Source organism: Uloborus diversus, chromosome 7 (assembly GCF_026930045.1).
Source record: "Uloborus diversus isolate 005 chromosome 7, Udiv.v.3.1, whole genome shotgun sequence".
Classification (NCBI taxonomy): domain Eukaryota; kingdom Metazoa; phylum Arthropoda; class Arachnida; order Araneae; family Uloboridae; genus Uloborus; species Uloborus diversus.
In genome coordinates, this window is record NC_072737.1 from 72,009,048 (window position 1) to 72,029,488 (window position 20,441).

Sequence of the window (20,441 nt, forward strand, 5' to 3'; positions counted from 1 at the left end):
ATCTTTTTACCCGACCACACATGGATTGTGCCTAGGAACGTATAGACACCCAAAATATCCATTTTGACGATCCCCGAGTTAATTACAACAAGTTTTCTCGTGACGTCTGTATGTACGTATGTATGTGCGTGTGTGTATGTATGTATGTCGCATAACTCAAGAACGAAATGTTCTAGAAAGTTGAAATTTGGTACTTAGACTCCTAGTGGGGTCTAGGTGTGCACCTCCCTTTTTGGTTGCATTCAGATGCTCCAAAGGGGGTCTTTGGCCCCTTTTTCGGGGAAATCATTGTTAATTTCAATGCTAACTCAAGTGGTGTTATAATTTGACGGACACTTGGCGATATATCGCCAGTCTTTTGGTCGCCAAGTTTTGTCACCAACTTGGCGACAAATTTAGCGATTTGAATTTTTTTTTTTTTTAAATCTGGTTTCAATTTGGCCACTGTTGGTGCTATTTAGAGAGTAAACTATTGAGTCACATTAAAACTTCCAGTAATGAGAAAATGACATTAAATTGGAGTAAAAGGAAGTCATGTGATGCACACATCAGCTCGGTTTTTCTAGACATTATGAATCAAAATGAAGCTTTCCTGGAAAGCAATTCGTCAACTTTTAATTACTATTGTCGAATGCCTCCAACCCTTCATCGATGCGCTTATTGAAAAAGATTTAAATTTCATAGAAATCAGAAAGAAGGAAATTAAGCGAAGAAAAGAAAAGAAATGTATCAACTATTAATTATTTGTTTAGCACATTTCGGAAAAATTTATGGATTATAAATTTTTTCTTCTTTATTAACTAACTACACTTTTCAATGCTTTTCAATTAAAAAATGAAGTCCCCGAAATAGTCCGTTAAAACTTCTAGTACCTAAATTATTTTCCGTCCTATTAAGGACCTTGGTGATGGTTATAGGTTGAATTGTCGTCACCAAAATTAGGTATTTAAAACATTCTAGAAATACTAAACCAAATTCTAATTAACACTAGCTATGTTCTATCACTCCCTCTGAAGATAGTCGCGGTATCAGAGGCAGATACCAACGTTTTTCTGTTAAAGAGTGTTCAATAGGGTGGGTCGAAAACACTTTTTTTCTGTAATCAATTTGTAATAGAACGGAAAATTTGCACATTGGCATCCTAATAACGGGAAAAATAATCAAAAAAATTATAAATAATTTTTGAAATTCTACAAGAGCCCTCAAGTTAAGAAAAAATAGAAAAAATCGGCAACTTTTAATGACGTATATATTTTTTCAAAACATGATTTACTTCATTTCTAGTAGTTAAAAAATGCACCTTGTAGTTATCGAAATGTATAGAAAAATCTTGTGGGCACATTGTCGATCGTTTGATTTCGCCCACAAAGCCTTAAAATATCATTTTTAATTTAAAAGTCATATTTTTTCAAAAATTCGTAAACTGACATAAAGCAATAAAAAATATACTATTTAACATCCGTTTTAATGTTTTACATATTACATTTTTCTCTTATGCCGAAATGACTCGGGATTCACCACCTGCAGGCCCGTCATTTCAAATTTTCCAGACGGAGGGGGGTGCAAATTCAACGAAGTTTCAACGGTAATCAGCAAAATCACGACAACCCAAATTTAAATACATATATTTCTCAAAGCCGTGGTAGGGGCAATAAACCACTCTCGATCCCCTAAATGACAGGCCTAATCACGTGGCGTTGACAGCAAGTCAAATCCCACTCAACACACCCTACTCAATCAACTAACCCATTTGTATGTCATTCATTGTGCTGAAGTTTTTAAAATTCTGAATTCGTATCAAATGCCTGGATCTGATTGATATTGACTATGAAAACCTTCTCGGTTATCACGCTTTGCGGCATTTTGCTTCAGCCTCTGTCACAAGTTTTGCTCATCTCTCAGCCAATTGAGTGTGGCATCAAATATTCAAGTTATGGCAGTTTTAATATTTACAATATTTATTATTATTCAATAAATATTAAAAATCCGTTTTAATGCTTTACTTATTTTTCCATTATGTAAAAATGTCTCAGAACTCACCACGTGGAGGTAGCAGCAAGTCGAGTTCTCTCCCCCCTCCCTCCCAACTGTGCCCAACCAACCAACCAATTTGTGTGTGATTTTTCTGTTTAAGTTCTTTAAAATCTGACTTAGTATCAAATTTTTCATCAAAGATCTTGATCTGAATGTTATCTACTTAATAAAACCATCTAGGTTTTCATGCCCGCAAACTTTTCCAACATTCTCTGACACAAGTTTTATACATCTCTCTACTGACTGAGTATGGCACGGAAATTTCACCCTACCGTTGAAATTTCCATACCCCGATCACATTTCAACAAGTGATCCAGAATTAGCTGTTAAGAATTCCAGACTCCTCAGTTATTCCCAACGGTTAAGGGCTGTTAGGAAATAGGAATTTTTGTTTCTCAAATTAGTCCGACAAGCGTAATGCTGATGCAGGAAGAATTATAGTAAAGATCTACGCTTCTGTTTGGTTTGATATTAAGATGTAGTACACCGTGAAATACGGCTTGAAGCATATACTAAAGGTCATTCAAACAACAAGAATTTACCGAATATCATTAAGAGAAATCCTTGATCCCGTCATTCATTGAAACTCGTTCTTTTGTCATCGGAGAGATAGAGAATATGATGAGGCCATGATATTGGACAACACACAGCACATTCGAGAATTAGGGTACCGGAGAATACTGAAAGTCTGAAATGAGCTGGCAGGATTCTTCAAGCTTTCATTAATTAATTTTCAAGCCGCAGATTATTATGAACTTATTGATCGTTTCAAGTGTAAGCTGATACCACTAGCATTGTTGTCAAATATGGCAACAGAAGATTTTGAATTTTATTGAAAGTCAAAACCCTGCCATAGCTTAAATATTTGATACCACACTAAATCGGTAGAGAAATGTGCAAAACTTGTGGCAGAGGTTTCAAGAAACTGTTGCAAGCAGGGAAACCTAGAAGGTTTTCATAGAAAATAACAACTAGATCAAGAACATTTGACACGAAGTTAGAATTTAAAGAAATTCAGCATAATAAATCACACCCAAATTGGTTGATTGATTGATTGAGTAGGGTAGTGAGCTGGACTCGACTTGCTGCCATCGCTACCTGATTAGGCTCGTCATTTAGGGGGTCATGGGGTGGTTTATTGTCACCCACTACCGCTTTGAGAAATAAATGTATTTAAATTTGGGGGGGGGCGTGATTTTTGGTTCTTTCCGTTGAAAATTCCATTGAATTTGAGCTCTTTGACCCCCCCCCCCCTCCTCTGGAAAATTTGAAATGACGGGCCTGCACGTGGTGAATCCCGAGTCATTTCAGCATAAGAGAAATGTATGTAAAACATGAAAATGGATGTTCAATAGTATACTTTTATAGCTTTATGTAAGCTTAAGAATTTTGGAAATAATATGACTTTTACTTTAAAAATGGTATTTTAAGACTTTCTGCGCGAATTCAAATGATCAACAATGTGCCCCTAAGTTTTTTTCTATACATTTCAGTAACTAAAAAGTATATTTTTATATTATTAGAAATGAAGTAAATTAAAAGGCACATTAAAAATAATTTTCGGGCTCACGTGTATTGGCAACGATATGGTTGATAGCAAGCGTAGGGCGCAATTTTAATTCACTTCTTGATTATCATAACATGGAACCGCGGTAGAAAGATGGGCGAAAGATCATCATTTGTGACGTCATCAAGACCACGCCTTGTTTGAAAAATCGGACATCTTAAAAAATTAATTAAAAAATAACTGTTGGGAAAATGAAAGTATTTTCTGTGTCCATGTTTTTTTTTTGCTTATTTTATCAATTTCAGTGACAAAAAGTACTATTTTTGACTGATGGAAACCACCCCATTACTCTGCACTTCAGGGTGTTAACGAACTAAATATGCAGAATTTGGAATATATTAATGGTAAAAGACAATTTCGGTGGGTGTTAACCGATTCAGAATTATTTTTGTTTATTTATATAGCAATACGGAATTCAATGACCATGAAACATAGGTGATACTGGTACCCAATTCAGAACGTGTTTGCTTACTCAAAGGCAAACACAAAAATCCATTTCGAGTAGCTTCCTCGGTAAATATGACTTAGTATGAAGAAAGAATTTTTGTGCAGCGAGTTGTTTTTGTGCACCGATTGGGCGGTGTTTTTCCAAATCATAAATTTTGTTAAGTAGTTGGGAGGCTTCTAAGATAACAAATCGAAATCAATTGTTCCTCTTTTGAGTTTACTGTTTGCCAGGGTATGGAATTGAAGCTAATACGGTTCCAGCTTCGCAAACAATTCGACGGATGTCGTCATAGCGGTCGACAAGTCCCCTTTACACTCCCCCACACTTGCACCGTTCAAAAGTACAAATAGGTCCCATTAAAACCGACTCCATCACACTGGCAACCGCCATCTTCAAAAATCCACTTTCACAAGGGCTCCCACCAATAACACCTTGTGTTGGGGATTGGAACAAGGTAAGGATATATTGATCGTCGAAACACTTTTAATGTTTTGTAATTCTTGTGCTGCTTGGGGTACCTTTGAGGTTTAGAATCGTTTCAACTTTGCGTCGGTTAAGGAGGAATATGCAAAATACAATTTTCCATCCGTGATATGACTCGGCAAGTTCAATATTAATTATTTTAATATTTTTTTCATTTCACACTATCAAGAAGTAAACAAACTGTTCGTTATTATCTTCTCAACTAAAAATCGCTCGTCAAGATATGACGGGTGACTATGACGGGCTTCTACATTTGAACGATGCAATTGCTTGTTTGGTGGTATTTTGATAGATGAGATTTTAACCCTAACTCCAGTGGATTAACCCTAAACTTCAGAAAATATCGTACATTGTTGATCACTTTTTCGATTCTCCATTCCCCTGAAATGATACAGTCTTACCAGTAAAACAGTTAAGATACCGGATCCGGTTCAGTCTCGTCAAAATGAAGCCTTTCCCTGCATGTTAAACATTACCTAAACATATTATCAAATTATCAAGCCGTGGAGCGAGTTTCATTGTTGTTGACGTCAAGAGCGTTACCCAATCATTCGCTATTATATATATGAGGATTTGTTTTCATTACACACTGTAAAGAAGTAAGCAAGCTGTTCGTTAGCATCTTCTCTATATGCGATAAGTAAATGCATGGATTTCAACCGTAAGGAGGAATACAAAGATGGGAAACGACTGCAGTGGAGCATGCGAATTACAGCAGTCCTTGCTTTTTTGAAATACAGGGAACAAAATTTGCAAATATTAAAATATTTAAACACTTTCCCGTTATATTGACTTTATAAACTTGATTAAGAAATGTCGATATGAGTTTCAATCAGCGGCTAACATTACGACCATAATGCTCATCAATAATTATTTGGATAACAATCTAATTGAAGCAGCTCTTTGCTTCCCGCTATTGATATATTTAACGCTTTCATTGATAGTTACTGAACTTTTTTATCCAATCAATGGATTCCTAACTGTATGTATGGTTTAAGATGACATTTTAAGAAAAAGCATTTCGTCTTATTTGAATAACACTTATACTAGAGACAAATGAAATAGGTCAATTTATAAGGAAAAACATATAGTATAGAAAAACTAAATTTTGCTAAATAGCTCACTTCATTTTAAGGTAGGCAAACACCCTAATTTTCAAAAAAAAAAAAAAAATCCGTTTTGCGAAATTTAGACAGCTCCAGTTTTCTTATTTCTAAATCCGCAATTTTTTTTATAAATATCGGTGAGTTATTGAGAAAACTAGAAGATATTTACTAAACTCAAATGCCAAGTTTATGACTGAAATTTATTTTTTCTTTCTTGATTTTCTCATAACCACTTTTACTGTTTTAATTTACGTCAACAGCTCTAGCGAAAAGAGTATTAACTCTAAAAATTTGAACCTTTGCAAACATAGTAATTAAACATATTACTGTGATATAAAACTCGAAAAGTTAATGTACATGCAATACGTGGTTTTGAAATAATGATCAATTAAACTTAGACGGCAAAAATCACGATTTTCGGGAGAAATTTTCAAACATTTACCCATGAAACCTGTTTTTAGTTAAAAATTCCAATTTGGATGATCATATCACTCTCTTGGTATCTAACGAAAAGATAGACACCAAAAGTTTTAAAAATTATGAAAAAACGAATGCATTGGAAGTATTAAGGAAATGGTAGTTTTTGGTTAACAATATGGTTTAAAAAAAAAAATCTATTGATTTTTTTTTTCAACAAATAAGTAGTCAAAATGTGTTATTTATGTTATATTTAACAATAGCATAAAGTTTTAGAAAGGTGCATTGAATACTAAAGAAAAAAATATTTAGGGTGTTCGCCTACCTTAAAATGAACACCAAAAATTCAAAGTTTCAAAAAACAATTCTCTATTTTTTAGCATAAATTTGTAATCAACTTTTAAACAAAACTTTGTCTATAACATTCATGGCATTGGTTCAGAAGCTGACAATATTACAACATTTAGCTATATTTATTACATCATCATTTCACAATTTTAGATAACGCAACGCGTTAGGATTTTTTTTCGCGCCAATAGATGCAAGTACACCATTAAACAAGAATGGAACATCTTTTTTTTTTTTTTTTTTTTTTTTTTTTTTAAAGCAGAAGTTGAGGATTTTTTTGAATAACTGTAGTTTGATTTTTGATAGCAGGTATAAAATAATTACTTGAAAAAAAAATATCTGAAGCAATATTTCTGTACCTCAGAGCCAGACTAACGTAGGTCATATAACAGGAGAGAGAGAAAACGTTTGCATGGCGCATGCAAAGGAAGGGACTTGCGCTCTTTTCACACTGGTAAATAATTACAAAGGCCTTTTTTTTACAATTACGTTTACATGGCTCGATGCGGAACAGGATTTTACATACCGCACCGTAACGCAAGTCACATAATCGCTACTTTACAGTAGAGAGCGAAAATGTTTACGTGGCGCGTACAAAGGATGAGACCTGCGCTCTTTTCACACTGGTAAACAATTATAAAGGATTGTTGTTTTTAGGATTACGCTCATATGGTCCGATGTGGGACAGGATTTTACATTCCGCACCGTAACGCAGGTCACATAATCGCTACTTTACAGTAGAGAGCGAAAATGTTTACGTGGCGCGTACAAAGGATGGGACTTGCGCTCTTTTTACACTGGTAAACAATTACAAAGGATTGTTGTTTTTAGGATTACGCTCATATGGTCCGATGTGGGACAGGATTTTACATTCCGCACCGTAACGCAAGTCACATAATCGCTACTTTACAGTAGAGAGCGAAGACGTTTACGTGGCGCGTACAAAGGATGGGACTTGAGCTCTTTTCCCACTGGTAAATAATAACAAAGGATTTTTTTTTTTTTAAGGATTACGTTCATATGGCTTGATGTGGAATAGGATTTTACATACAATCCACTAATAAATTGAAAGTCGCAATTTTGGGGAGCTAGTTTTGTTCTGAGATACAAATTCTATTTGAATAAAAAGTTAAGCATATGAGAGCTTTTTCATGGGTAACCAAATTTTTATTTCAAAAGGTTTAATATTTTTTTTCATCGGTTTCGAAGAAAATCCTTAATTTTTGGTAAAAGTAAGATATTTTAATGAAACTCGAGTAGTATTACTTAAAAGTTCCGTATTCTATCAAACAATATATTCCGAAAAACGTAATATTTGTTTCCACTGTTTCATGAGCCTGGAATTGAAAAACTATTATGCTCCCAGGTAGCACAATTCTATGCTAATAATATAAAGCTGAAGTGTTTGTTTATTTGAACGCGCTAATCTCAGGAGCTACTGGTTCGAATTAAAAAAAATCTTTTTGTGTTGAATAGTTGATTTATTGAGGGAAGCTATAGGCTATATAACATCACGCTTTGACTAATAGGAGTGGAGCAGCAATAAACTGAAATTAAATCAATAGTAATCTCATGATGCATTTTTTGTTGCATCAATAGCTCGAACTTTTGTTGCTCTTATAGCTAAACGAGCTGATGTGTGCATCACATGACTTCCTTTTACACCAATGAAAAGTTATTTTCCCATTATTGGCAATTTTAATGTGATTCAATAGTTAACTCTATAAATATCACGAACAATGGCCAAATTAAAACTAGATTATAAAAAAAAAATCGCCAAATTTGTCGCCAAATTGGCGACAAAACGGCGATTAAAAGCTTGGCGATATATGGCCAAGTGTTTGCATAAATTAAAACACCACTTGAGTTTGCACTGAAATTAACATTGATTTCCCCCCAAAAAGGTGTAAAAGTCCGCCTTTGGAACATCCGAATGCAACCAAAAAGAAAGGTGCGCAATAGTCTACGTACCAAATTTCAACTTTCTAGGACATACCGTTCTTGAGTTATGCCACATATTACTTTAAAGAAAGCTCATTAAATAAATGTTTTTTCACAATTTCTGGGAAATTTTATGACTTGATTTCAATGTTATTAAACTGTGATTTCGGACATTTTATTTAATAACGAGTATTTTTATCTTATTTTGAGCAAAAATTGACGCTTGACAATTTTGCATGCATGGAATCGGCTAACATAGATCGTCGCCTTAGAGCAGCAATAAGACATCTTAGTGTTATTTCTGGGATTCTTAGTGTTATTTTGAGGCGACAATATCTGTTCTTAAATATTTCAATGTAGTGTAATATATTCACTCCCAAAAGTTAAGCATAAATCGGGAAATATATCGCTCACTCTATCTCTGTAAATAATAGTAGCTTCAAAATCATAGGCGGATTTATAGTTTTGGCGTCAAGTCGCACTGCAATTTTTGAGACTCCATGGCTCTTGCATACCGGAAGCTTGAGGATACAACTGCAGTAGAGCACGGGCGGAAAAAGGACCCCCCGGCATGCGAAAAGTCAAACAAAACTTTTTCTTAAACGTTTATTTCACAAAACTTAAAGGAAATCCACAGCTCTGGCAAGAAAGGACCTCGAAAAAAATGGGGGTCAGGGTGTTCTTTTATCCATCACCCTTAAAAGAAAAGTTTACGGGACAGGTCCTTAAGTTTTGGCAGTGAGTATATTTTACATGATGCATGATACTTTAGTTACTGGGAAAATCATCAACAGTTGATGCTACTATAGTAAGATTATTTATGCATAAGATGCTCGTACATAAAATCAAACGTCAAACTACAAATCTACCACAAAAGAACTGCAAGCGATATGATCCCAAAAATCGTCTGGCTTAAACTTTTTCTGTTTTGCTCGAGTATGCAAAAGATTCGGTGTCTGTAAGAAGTTAGAAAATAAGTTAAGAAGTATAGTTAATCTTGATTGCCTAAACACAGCAAGATGTAAATAAAAATTAGATCCTGATTTGAATAAAAGGAGGTGTTCTATTTAAACGGAGCAATTTTTAATAAAAATCACTTAAAAATAAATAAATAAATAAATAAAACAATAATATTCTATAGTTTGTAATTCTCACGTTTTCGTCGTCGTTCATAATAAAACTATATAAATACTATTTTACTTACTAGTACAATAGCTTTTTCTCCTTTCAAATTTTAAACTAAAGTCTGCTTCATTTTTCAGCACTGTCGAGCATGAAAGAAATTTTCAAGGCGATAGTGGTTACCACTATATATGGCCTGCTAATTTCTCAAGTAGAGTCACTGCCGGTAGCATCACCACAATTTAACGATTTTGACTTTACTGGGCTAACCACACTAGGAAGCAAGTTCGGAAACAGAAGAGGAGTAGGAAGTTACTTCGAAACCGCACCGAGACATGAAACAAAAATAAATTTTGAAGAAGATCCATACGACCTTAATTATGGCTTTGGCGACGATTTTGGTGCAAAAACGAAAACAAAAACAAAATTCACAACTGAAGGAGATTTTGGAGGCGGAATCAGTTTCACCGGACAAAACAGAAAGAAGTATCAAGGTCAAGACAATAATTTTGAAGGGTACAATTTTGAAGGAGTAGAAGGATCTACATCCGGTAAATACGAAAGCTCAGTCGAAGCTGGTAGGAAGAGTAAAGCGGTAGGCAAAGGAAAAGTAGAATATGACGAATCTGTTGAAGGCAAAGAAAAAGTATCAGGGTCAGCAAGCGGGGAAATTAAAGTGTCCGGAAACGCTGAACTTTCGGTTTCAGCCAGCGGAGAAATTGACGTATCTGCAAGCGGAGATGTCTCAGCATCTGCAAGTGGCGATATTGATATTTCAGGAAGCACAGAGCTTTCAGGTTCAGCCAGTGGAGATCTAGATTTATCTGCTAGCGGCGAGATCTCAGCCTCTGCAAGTGGTGTCATTGAAGTATCCGGCAGCGCAGAACTCTCAGCTTCAGCCAGCGGAGAATTCGATGTGTCCGGAAGTGCAGAACTTTCAGCTTCTGCAAGTGGTGAAATTGATGTATCTGCAAGCGGAGATATTGACATTTCTGGCAGTGCCGAGATTTCGGCTTCAGCCAGCGGAGAATTCGACGTATCTGCTAGTGAGGATGTTTCTGCATCCGCAAGTGGTGACATTGACATATCGGAAAGCGCTGAGTTGTCAGCAAGTGGAGAAATATCTGCTTCGGCTAGTGGAGACTTCGACGTGTCAGGCAGTGCAGAACTATCAGCCTCAGCCAGTGCTGAAATCGACGTGTCTGGTAGCGCAGATCTTTCAGCTTCTGCAAGTGGAGAAATTTCCGCATCAGTTAGTGGAGACTTTGAAGTATCCGGCAGCGCAGAAGTCTCGGCGTCTGCAAGTGGAGAGTTTGATGTTTCCGGAAGTGCAGAATTTTCTGCTTCTGCAAGTGCAGAAATATCGGCCTCAGCAAGTGCTGAAATAGATGTATCAGGAAGCGCAGAACTCTCAGCCAGTGCAAGTGGCGAGTTTGATGTGTCCGGTAGTGCTGAGCTATCGGCTTCCGCAAGTGCAGAGTTTTCTGCCTCTGCAAGTGGAGATATTGATGTGTCTGGTAGTGCAGAGCTTTCTGCCTCTGCAAGTGCAGAGTTTTCTGCTTCCGCAAATGCAGAATTTGAAGCTTCCGCTAGTGCAGATGTTGATGCTTCCGCAAGTGCAGAATTTGACGCTTCCGCAAGTGCAGAAATTGACGCTTCCGCAAGTGCAGAGTTTTCTGCCTCTGCAAGTGGAGATATTGATGTGTCTGGTAGTGCAGAGCTTTCTGCCTCTGCAAGTGCAGAGTTTTCTGCTTCCGCAAGTGCAGAGTTTTCTGCTTCCGCAAGTGCAGACATTGAAGCTTCCGCTAGTGCAGAAATTGACGCCTCCGCAAGTGCAGAATTTGACGCTTCTGCAAGTGCAGATCTTTCAGTTTCTGCTTCTGCAACAGCTTCTGCAAGTGCTGAATTTGACGCTTCCGCAAGTGCAGAAATTGACGTTTCCGCAAGTGCAGAATTTGACGTTTCCGCAAGTGCAGAATTTGATGCTTCCGCAAGTGCAGAATTTGACGCTTCTGCAAGTGCAGATTTTGACGCTTCTGCAAGTGCAGATCTTTCAGCTTCTGCAACAGCTTCTGCAAGTGCAGAATTTGACGCTTCCGCAAGTGCTGAATTTGACGCTTCCGCAAGTGCAGAAATTGACGCCTCCGCGAGCGCAGATTTTGACGCTTCTGCAAGTGCAGATCTTTCAGCTTCTGCTTCTGCAACTGCTTCTGCAAGTGCAGAGTTTTCTGCCTCCGCAAGTGCAGACTTTGAAGCTTCCGTTAGTGCAGAAATAGACGCATCCGCAAGTGCAGAATTTGACGTTTCCGCTAGTGCAGACTTTGAAGCTTCCGCTAGTGCAGAATTTGACGTTTCCGCTAGTGCAGATGTTGATGCTTCCGCAAGTGCAGAATTTGAAGCTTCCGCTAGTGCAGAAATTGACGCCTCCGCAAGTGCAGAATTTGACGTTTCCGCTAGTGCAGATGTTGATGCTTCCGCAAGTGCAGAATTTGACGCTTCTGCGAGTGCAGGTCTTTCAGCTTCTGCAAGTGCCGAGTTTTCTGCTTCCGCTAGTGCAGATGTTGATGCATCCGCAAGTGCAGAATTGGATGCTTCCGCAAGTGCAGATCTTTCAGCTTCTGCTTCTGCAACAGCTTCTGTAAGTGCAGAGTTTTCTGCTTCCGCAAGTGCAGACTTTGAAGCTTCCGCTAGTGCAGAATTTGACGCTTCCGCTAGCGCAGATGTTGATGCTTCCGCAAGTGCAGAATTTGACGCTTCTGCAAGTGCAGAAATTGACGCCTCCGCAAGTGCAGAATTTGACGCTTCCGCAAGTGCAGAATTTGACGCTTCCGCAAGTGCAGAATTTGACGCTTCCGCAAGTGCAGAATTTGACGCTTCCGCAAGTGCAGAATTTGACGCTTCCGCAAGTGCAGAATTTGACGCTTCTGCAAGTGCAGATCTTTCAGCTTCTGCTTCTGCAACAGCTTCTGCAAGTGCAGAGTTTTCTGCCTCCGCAAGTGCAGAATTTGACGCTTCCGCAAGTGCAGAATTTGACGCTTCCGCAAGTGCAGAATTTGACGCTTCCGCAAGTGCAGAATTTGACGCTTCCGCAAGTGCAGAATTTGACGCTTCTGCAAGTGCAGATCTTTCAGCTTCTGCTTCTGCAACAGCTTCTGCAAGTGCTGAATTTGACGCTTCCGCAAGTGCAGAAATTGACGTTTCCGCAAGTGCAGAATTTGACGCTTCCGCAAGTGCAGAATTTGATGCTTCCGCAAGTGCAGAATTTGACGCTTCTGCAAGTGCAGATTTTGACGCTTCTGCAAGTGCAGATCTTTCAGCTTCTGCAAGTGCAGAATTTGACGCTTCCGCAAGTGCTGAATTTGACGCTTCCGCAAGTGCAGAAATTGACGCTTCCGCAAGTGCAGAATTTGACGCTTCCGCAAGTGCAGAATTTGACGCTTCCGCAAGTGCAGAATTTGACGCTTCTGCAAGTGCAGATCTTTCAGCTTCTGCTTCTGCAACAGCTTCTGCAAGTGCAGAGTTTTCTGCCTCCGCAAGTGCAGAATTTGACGCTTCCGCAAGTGCAGAATTTGACGCTTCCGCAAGTGCAGAATTTGACGCTTCCGCAAGTGCAGAATTTGACGCTTCTGCAAGTGCAGATCTTTCAGCTTCTGCTTCTGCAACAGCTTCTGCAAGTGCTGAATTTGACGCTTCCGCAAGTGCAGAAATTGACGTTTCCGCAAGTGCAGAATTTGACGCTTCCGCAAGTGCTGAGTTTGATGCTTCCGCAAGTGCAGAATTTGACGCTTCTGCAAGTGCAGATTTTGACACTTCTGCAAGTGCAGATCTTTCAGCTTCTGCAAGTGCAGAATTTGACGCTTCCGCAAGTGCTGAATTTGACGCTTCCGCAAGTGCAGAAATTGACGCCTCCGCGAGCGCAGATTTTGACGCTTCTGCAAGTGCAGATCTTTCAGCTTCTGCTTCTGCAACTGCTTCTGCAAGTGCAGAGTTTTCTGCCTCCGCAAGTGCAGACTTTGAAGCTTCCGTTAGTGCAGAAATAGACGCATCTGCAAGTGCAGAATTTGACGTTTCCGCTAGTGCAGACTTTGAAGCTTCCGCTAGTGCAGAATTTGACGCCTCCGCAAGTGCAGAATTTGACGTTTCCGCTAGTGCAGATGTTGATGCTTCCGCAAGTGCAGAATTTGACGCTTCTGCGAGTGCAGGTCTTTCAGCTTCTGCAAGTGCCGAGTTTTCTGCTTCCGCTAGTGCAGATGTTGATGCATCCGCAAGTGCAGAATTGGATGCTTCCGCAAGTGCAGATCTTTCAGCTTCTGCTTCTGCAACAGCTTCTGTAAGTGCAGAGTTTTCTGCATCCGCAAGTGCAGAGTTTTCTGCTTCCGCAAGTGCAGACTTTGAAGCTTCCGCTAGTGCAGAATTTGACGCTTCCGCTAGCGCAGATGTTGATGCTTCCGCAAGTGCAGAATTTGACGCTTCTGCAAGTGCAGAAATTGACGCCTCCGCAAGTGCAGAATTTGACGCTTCCGCAAGTGCAGAATTTGACGCTTCCGCAAGTGCAGAATTTGACGCTTCCGCAAGTGCAGAATTTGACGCTTCCGCAAGTGCAGAATTTGACGCGTCAGCAAGTGCAGAATTTGACGCTTCCGCAAGTGCAGAATTTGACGTTTCCGCAAGTGCAGAAATTGACGTTTCCGCAAGTGCAGAATTTGACGCTTCCGCAAGTGCAGAATTTGATGCTTCCGCAAGTGCAGAATTTGACGCTTCTGCAAGTGCAGAATTTGACGCTTCTGCAAGTGCAGATTTTGACGCTTCTGCAAGTGCAGATTTTGACGCTTCTGCAAGTGCAGATCTTTCAGCTTCTGCAACAGCTTCTGCAAGTGCAGAATTTGACGCTTCCGCAAGTGCTGAATTTGACGCTTCCGCAAGTGCAAAAATTGACGCCTCCGCGAGCGCAGATTTTGACGCTTCTGCAAGTGCAGATCTTTCAGCTTCTGCTTCTGCAACTGCTTCTGCAAGTGCAGAGTTTTCTGCCTCCGCAAGTGCAGACTTTGAAGCTTCCGTTAGTGCAGAAATAGACGCATCCGCAAGTGCAGAATTTGACGTTTCCGCTAGTGCAGACTTTGAAGCTTCCGCTAGTGCAGAATTTGACGTTTCCGCTAGTGCAGATGTTGATGCTTCCGCAAGTGCAGAATTTGAAGCTTCCGCTAGTGCAGAAATTGACGCCTCCGCAAGTGCAGAATTTGACGTTTCCGCTAGTGCAGATGTTGATGCTTCCGCAAGTGCAGAATTTGACGCTTCTGCGAGTGCAGGTCTTTCAGCTTCTGCAAGTGCCGAGTTTTCTGCTTCCGCTAGTGCAGATGTTGATGCATCCGCAAGTGCAGAATTGGATGCTTCCGCAAGTGCAGATCTTTCAGCTTCTGCTTCTGCAACAGCTTCTGTAAGTGCAGAGTTTTCTGCATCCGCAAGTGCAGAGTTTTCTGCTTCCGCAAGTGCAGACTTTGAAGCTTCCGCTAGTGCAGAATTTGACGCTTCCGCTAGCGCAGAAATTGACGCCTCCGCAAGTGCAGAATTTGACGCTTCCGCAAGTGCAGAATTTGACGCTTCCGCAAGTGCAGAATTTGACGCTTCCGCAAGTGCAGAATTTGACGCTTCCGCAAGTGCAGAATTTGACGCGTCAGCAAGTGCAGAATTTGACGCTTCCGCAAGTGCAGAACTTGACGTTTCCGCAAGTGCAGAAATTGACGTTTCCGCAAGTGCAGAAATTGACGTTTCCGCAAGTGCAGAATTTGACGCTTCCGCAAGTGCAGAATTTGATGCTTCCGCAAGTGCAGAATTTGACGCTTCTGCAAGTGCAGAATTTGACGCTTCTGCAAGTGCAGATTTTGACGCTTCTGCAAGTGCAGATTTTGACGCTTCTGCAAGTGCAGATCTTTCAGCTTCTGCAACAGCTTCTGCAAGTGCAGAATTTGACGCTTCCGCAAGTGCTGAATTTGACGCTTCCGCAAGTGCAAAAATTGACGCCTCCGCGAGCGCAGATTTTGACGCTTCTGCAAGTGCAGATCTTTCAGCTTCTGCTTCTGCAACTGCTTCTGCAAGTGCAGAGTTTTCTGCCTCCGCAAGTGCAGACTTTGAAGCTTCCGTTAGTGCAGAAATAGACGCATCCGCAAGTGCAGAATTTGACGCTTCCGCTAGTGCAGACTTTGAAGCTTCCGCTAGTGCAGAATTTGACGTTTCCGCTAGTGCAGATGTTGATGCTTCCGCAAGTGCAGAATTTGAAGCTTCCGCTAGTGCAGAAATTGACGCCTCCGCAAGTGCAGAATTTGACGTTTCCGCTAGTGCAGATGTTAGTGCTTCCGCAAGTGCAGAATTTGACGCTTCTGCGAGTGCAGGGCTTTCAGCTTCTGCAAGTGCTGAGTTTTCTGCTTCCGCTAGTGCAGATGTTGATGCATCCGCAAGTGCAGAATTGGATGCTTCCGCAAGTGCAGATCTTTCAGCTTCTGCTTCTGCAACAGCTTCTGTAAGTGCAGAGTTTTCTGCTTCCGCAAGTGCAGAGTTTTCTGCTTCCGCAAGTGCAGACTTTGAAGCTTCCGCTAGTGCAGAATTTGACGCTTCCGCTAGCGCAGATGTTGATGCTTCCGCAAGTGCAGAATTTGACGCTTCTGCAAGTGCAGAAATTGACGCCTCCGCAAGTGCAGAATTTGACGCTTCCGCAAGTGCAGAATTTGACGCTTCCGCAAGTGCAGAATTTGACGCTTCCGCAAGTGCAGAATTCGACGCGTCAGCAAGTGCCGAATTTGACGCTTCCGCAAGTGCAGAATTTGACGCTTCTGCAAGTGCAGATCTTTCAGCTTCTGCTTCTGCAACAGCTTCTGCAAGTGCAGAGTTTTCTGCCTCCGCAAGTGCAGACTTTGAAGCTTCCGTTAGTGCAGAAATAGACGCATCCGCAAGTGCAGAATTTGACGTTTCCGCTAGTGCAGACTTTGAAGCTTCCGCTAGTGCAGAAATAGACGCATCCGCAAGTGCAGAATTCGACGTTTCCGCTAGTGCAGATGTTGATGCTTCCGCAAGTGCAGAATTGGACGCTTCCGCAAGTGCAGATCTTTCAGCTTCTGCTTCTGCAACAGCTTCTGCAAGTGCAGAATTTGACGCTTCCGCAAGTGCAGAAATTGGCGCTTCCGCAAGTGCAGAATTTGACGCTTCCGCAAGTGCCGAATTTGACGCTTCTGCAAGTGCAGATCTTTCAGCTTCTGCTTCTGCAACAGCTTCTGCAAGTGCAGAGTTTTCTGCATCCGCAAGTGCAGACTTTAAAGCTTCTGCTAGTGCAGAAATTGACGCCTCCGCAAGTGCAGAATTCGACGCTTCCGCTAGTGCAGATGTTGATGCTTCCGCAAGTGCAGAATTTGACGTTTCCGCAAGTGCAGATCTTTCAGCTTCTGCTTCTGCAACAGTTTCTGCAAGTGCAGAATTTGACGCTTCCGCAAGTGCAGAAATTGACGCTTCCGCAAGTGCAGAATTTGACGCTTCCGCAAGTGCAGAATTTGATGCTTCCGCAAGTGCAGAATTTGACGCTTCTGCAAGTGCAGAATTTGACGCTTCTGCAAGTGCAGAATTTGACGCTTCCGCAAGTGCAGAATTTGACGCTTCCGCAAGTGCGGAATTTGACGCTTCCGCAAGTGCAGAATTTGACGCTTCCGCAAGTGCAGAATTTGACGCTTCCGCAAGTGCAGAATTTGACGCTTCCGCTAGTGCAGATGTTGATGCTTCCGCAAGTGCAGAATTTGGAGCTTCCGCAAGTGCAGATCTTTCAGCTTCGGCTTCTGCAACAGCATCTGCAAGTGCGGAATTTGACGCTTCCGCAAGTGCAGATCTTTCAGCTTCTGCGTCTGCAACAGCTTCTGCAAGTGCAGAATTTGACGCTTCCGCAAGTGCAGAATTTGACGCTTCCGCAAGTGCAGAATTTGACGCTTCCGCAAGTGCAGAATTTGACGCTTCCGCTAGTGCAGATTTTGATGCTTCCGCAAGTGCAAAATTTGACGCTTCCGCAAGTGCAGAATTTGACGCTTCCGCAAGTGCAGAAATTGACGCTTCCGCAAGTGTAGATCTTTCAGCTTCTGCTTCTGCAACAGCTTCTGCAAGTGCAGAATTTGACGCTTCTGCTTCTGCAAGAGCTTCTGCAAGTGCAGAATTTGACGCTTCCGCAAGTGCAAAATTTGACGCTTCTGCAAGTGCAGACCTTTCAGCTTCTGCTTCTGCAACAGCTTCTGCAAGTGCAGAATTCGACGCTTCCGCAAGTGCAGAATTTGACGCTTCTGCAAGTGCAGATCTTTCAGCTTCTGCTTCTGCAACAGCGTCTGCAAGTGCAGAATTTGACGCTTCCGCAAGTGCGGAATTTGATGCTTCTGCAAGTGCAGATCTTTCAGCTTCTGCTTCTGCAACAGCGTCTGCAAGTGCAGAATTTGACGCTTCCGCAAGTGCGGAATTTGATGCTTCTGCAAGTGCAGATCTTTCAGCTTCTGCTTCTGCAACAGCGTCTGCAAGTGCAGAATTTGACGCTTCCGCAAGTGCGGAATTTGATGCTTCTGCAAGTGCAGATCTTTCAGCTTCTGTAAGTGCCGATTTTGACGCTTCCGCAAGTGCGGAAATTGACGCTTCCGCAAGTGCAGAATTTGAAGCCTCCGCAAGTGCAGAATTTGACGCTTCCGCTAGTGCAGATGTTGATGCTTCCGCAAGTGCAGAAATTGACGCTTCCGCAAGTGCAGATCTTTCAGCTTCTGCTTCTGCAACAGCTTCTGCAAGTGCAGAATTTGACGCTTCCGCAAGTGCAGAAATTGAAGCTTCCGCAAGTGCAGAATTTGACGCTTCCGCTAGTGCAGATGCTGATGCTTCTGCAAGTGCAGAACTTGACGCTTCCGCAAGTGCAGAATTTGACGCTTCCGCAAGTGCAGAATTTGACGCTTCCGCAAGTGCAGATCTTTCAGCTTCTGCTTCTGCAACAGTTTCTGCAAGTGCAGAATTTGACGCTTCCGCAAGTGCAGATCTTTCAGCTTCTGCTTCTGCAACAGCCTCTGCCAGCGCCGAGTTTGACGCTTCCGCAAGTGCCGAGTTTGACGCTTCCGCAAGTGCAGAATTTGACGCCTCCGCAAGTGCAGAATTTGACGCTTCTGCAAGTGCAGATCTTTCAGCTTCTGCTTCTGCAACAGCTTCTGCAAGTGCGGAGTTTGACGCTTCCGCAAGTGCCGAGTTTGATGCTTCCGCAAGTGCAGAATTTGACGTCTCCGCAAGTGCAGAATTTGACGCTTCTGCAAGTGCAGATCTTTCAGCTTCTGCTTCAGCAACAGCTTCTGCAAGTGCAGAATTTGACGTTTCCGCTAGTGCAGATCTTTCGGCTTCTGCAACAGCTTCTGCAAGTGCAGAATTTGACGCTTCAGCAAGTGCAGAAATTGACGCTTCCGCTAGTGCAGATATTGATGCTTCCGCAAGTGCAGAGTTTGACGCTTCCGCAAGTGCAGAATTTGACGCTTCCGCAAGTGCAGAATTAGACGCTTCCGCAAGTGCAGAATTTGACGCTTCTGTAAGTGCAGATCTTTCAGCTTCAGCTTCTGCAACAGCTTCTGCAAGTGCAGAATTTGACGCTTCAGCAAGTGCAGATGTTGATGCTTCCGCAAGTGCAGAATTTGACGCTTCCGCAAGTGCAGAATTTGACGCTTCTGCAAGTGCAGAAGTAGACGCTTCCGCTAGTGCAGAATTTGACGCCTCTGCAAGTGCAGATCTTTCAGCTTCTGCTTCTGCAGCAGCTTCTGCAAGTGCAGAATTTGACGCTTCTGCAAGCGCAGATCTTTCAGCTTCTGCTTCTGCAACAGCTTCTGCAAGTGCAGAATTTGATGCTTCCGCAAGTGCTGAAATTGATGCTTCCGCTAGTGCAGATGTTGATGCTTCCGCAAGTGCAGAATTTGACGCTTCCGCAAGTGCAGAAATTGATGCTTCCGCAAGTGCAGAATTTGACGCTTCCGCAAGTGCAGATCTTTCAGCTTCTGCTTCTGCAACAGCTTCTGCAAGTGCAGAATTTGACGCTTCTGCAAGTGCAGATGCTTCTGCTTCTGCAACAGCTTCTGCAAGTGCAGAAATTGACGCTTCTGCAAGTGCTGATCTTTCAGCTTCTGCAACAGCCTCTGCAAGCGCCGAGTTTGACGCTTCCGCAAGTGCCGAGTTTGACGCTTCCGCAAGTGCAGAATTTGACGCTTCAGCAAGTGGAGAAATTGACGCTTCTGCTAGTGCAGATATTGATGCTTCCGCAAGTGCAGAGTTTGACGCTTCCGCAAGTGCAGAATTCGACGCTTCCGCAAGTGCAGAATTAGACGCTTCCGCTAGTGCAGATGTTGATGCTTCCGCAAGTGCAGATCTTTCAGCTTCTGCTTCTGCAACAGCTTCTGCAAGTGCGGAGTTTGACGCTTCCGCAAGTGCCGAGGTTGATGCTTCCGCAAGTGCAGAATTTGACGTCTCCGCAAGTGCAGAATTTGACGCTTCTGCAAGTGCAGATCTTTCAGCTTCTGCTTCTGCAGCAGCTTCTGCAAGTGCAGAATTTGACGCTTCTGCTTCTGCAACAGCTTCTGCAAGCGCAGAATTTGACGCTTCCGCAAGTGTTGACCTTTCCGCTTCTGCAACAGCTTCTGCAAGTGCTGAATTTGACGTTTCCGCAAGTGCAGAAATTGACGCTTCCGCTAGTGCAGATGTTGATGTTTCCGCAAGTGCAGAATTTTGACGCTTCCGCAAGTGCAGAAATTGACGCTTCCGCAAGTGCAGAATTTGACGCTTCTGCAAGTGCAGATGCTTCTGCTTCTGCAACAGCTTCTGCAAGTGCAGAATTTGACGCTTCCGCAAGTGCAGATCTTTCAGCTTCTGCTTCTGCAACAGCTTCTGCAAGTGCAGAATTTGACGCTTCCGCAAGTGCAGATGCTTCTGCTTCTGCATCTGCAACAGC

At 42.0% G+C, this 20,441-nt stretch overlaps 1 protein-coding gene across 1 annotated transcript in view; it reads left to right on the plus strand.

Moving 5' to 3' along the window:
* The first annotated feature begins 4,419 nt into the window (after positions 1–4,419).
* Positions 4,420–20,441, plus strand: part of LOC129226737 (pneumococcal serine-rich repeat protein-like) — a 41,406-nt gene continuing 25,384 nt past the window's right edge. The window contains exons 1-2 of the mRNA XM_054861366.1: positions 4,420–4,503; positions 9,607–20,217. Of these exons, the coding sequence (XP_054717341.1) occupies positions 9,618–20,217 (10,600 nt within the window). The 5' untranslated portion in view covers positions 4,420–4,503; positions 9,607–9,617. The remainder of the gene's footprint in view (positions 4,504–9,606; positions 20,218–20,441) is intronic.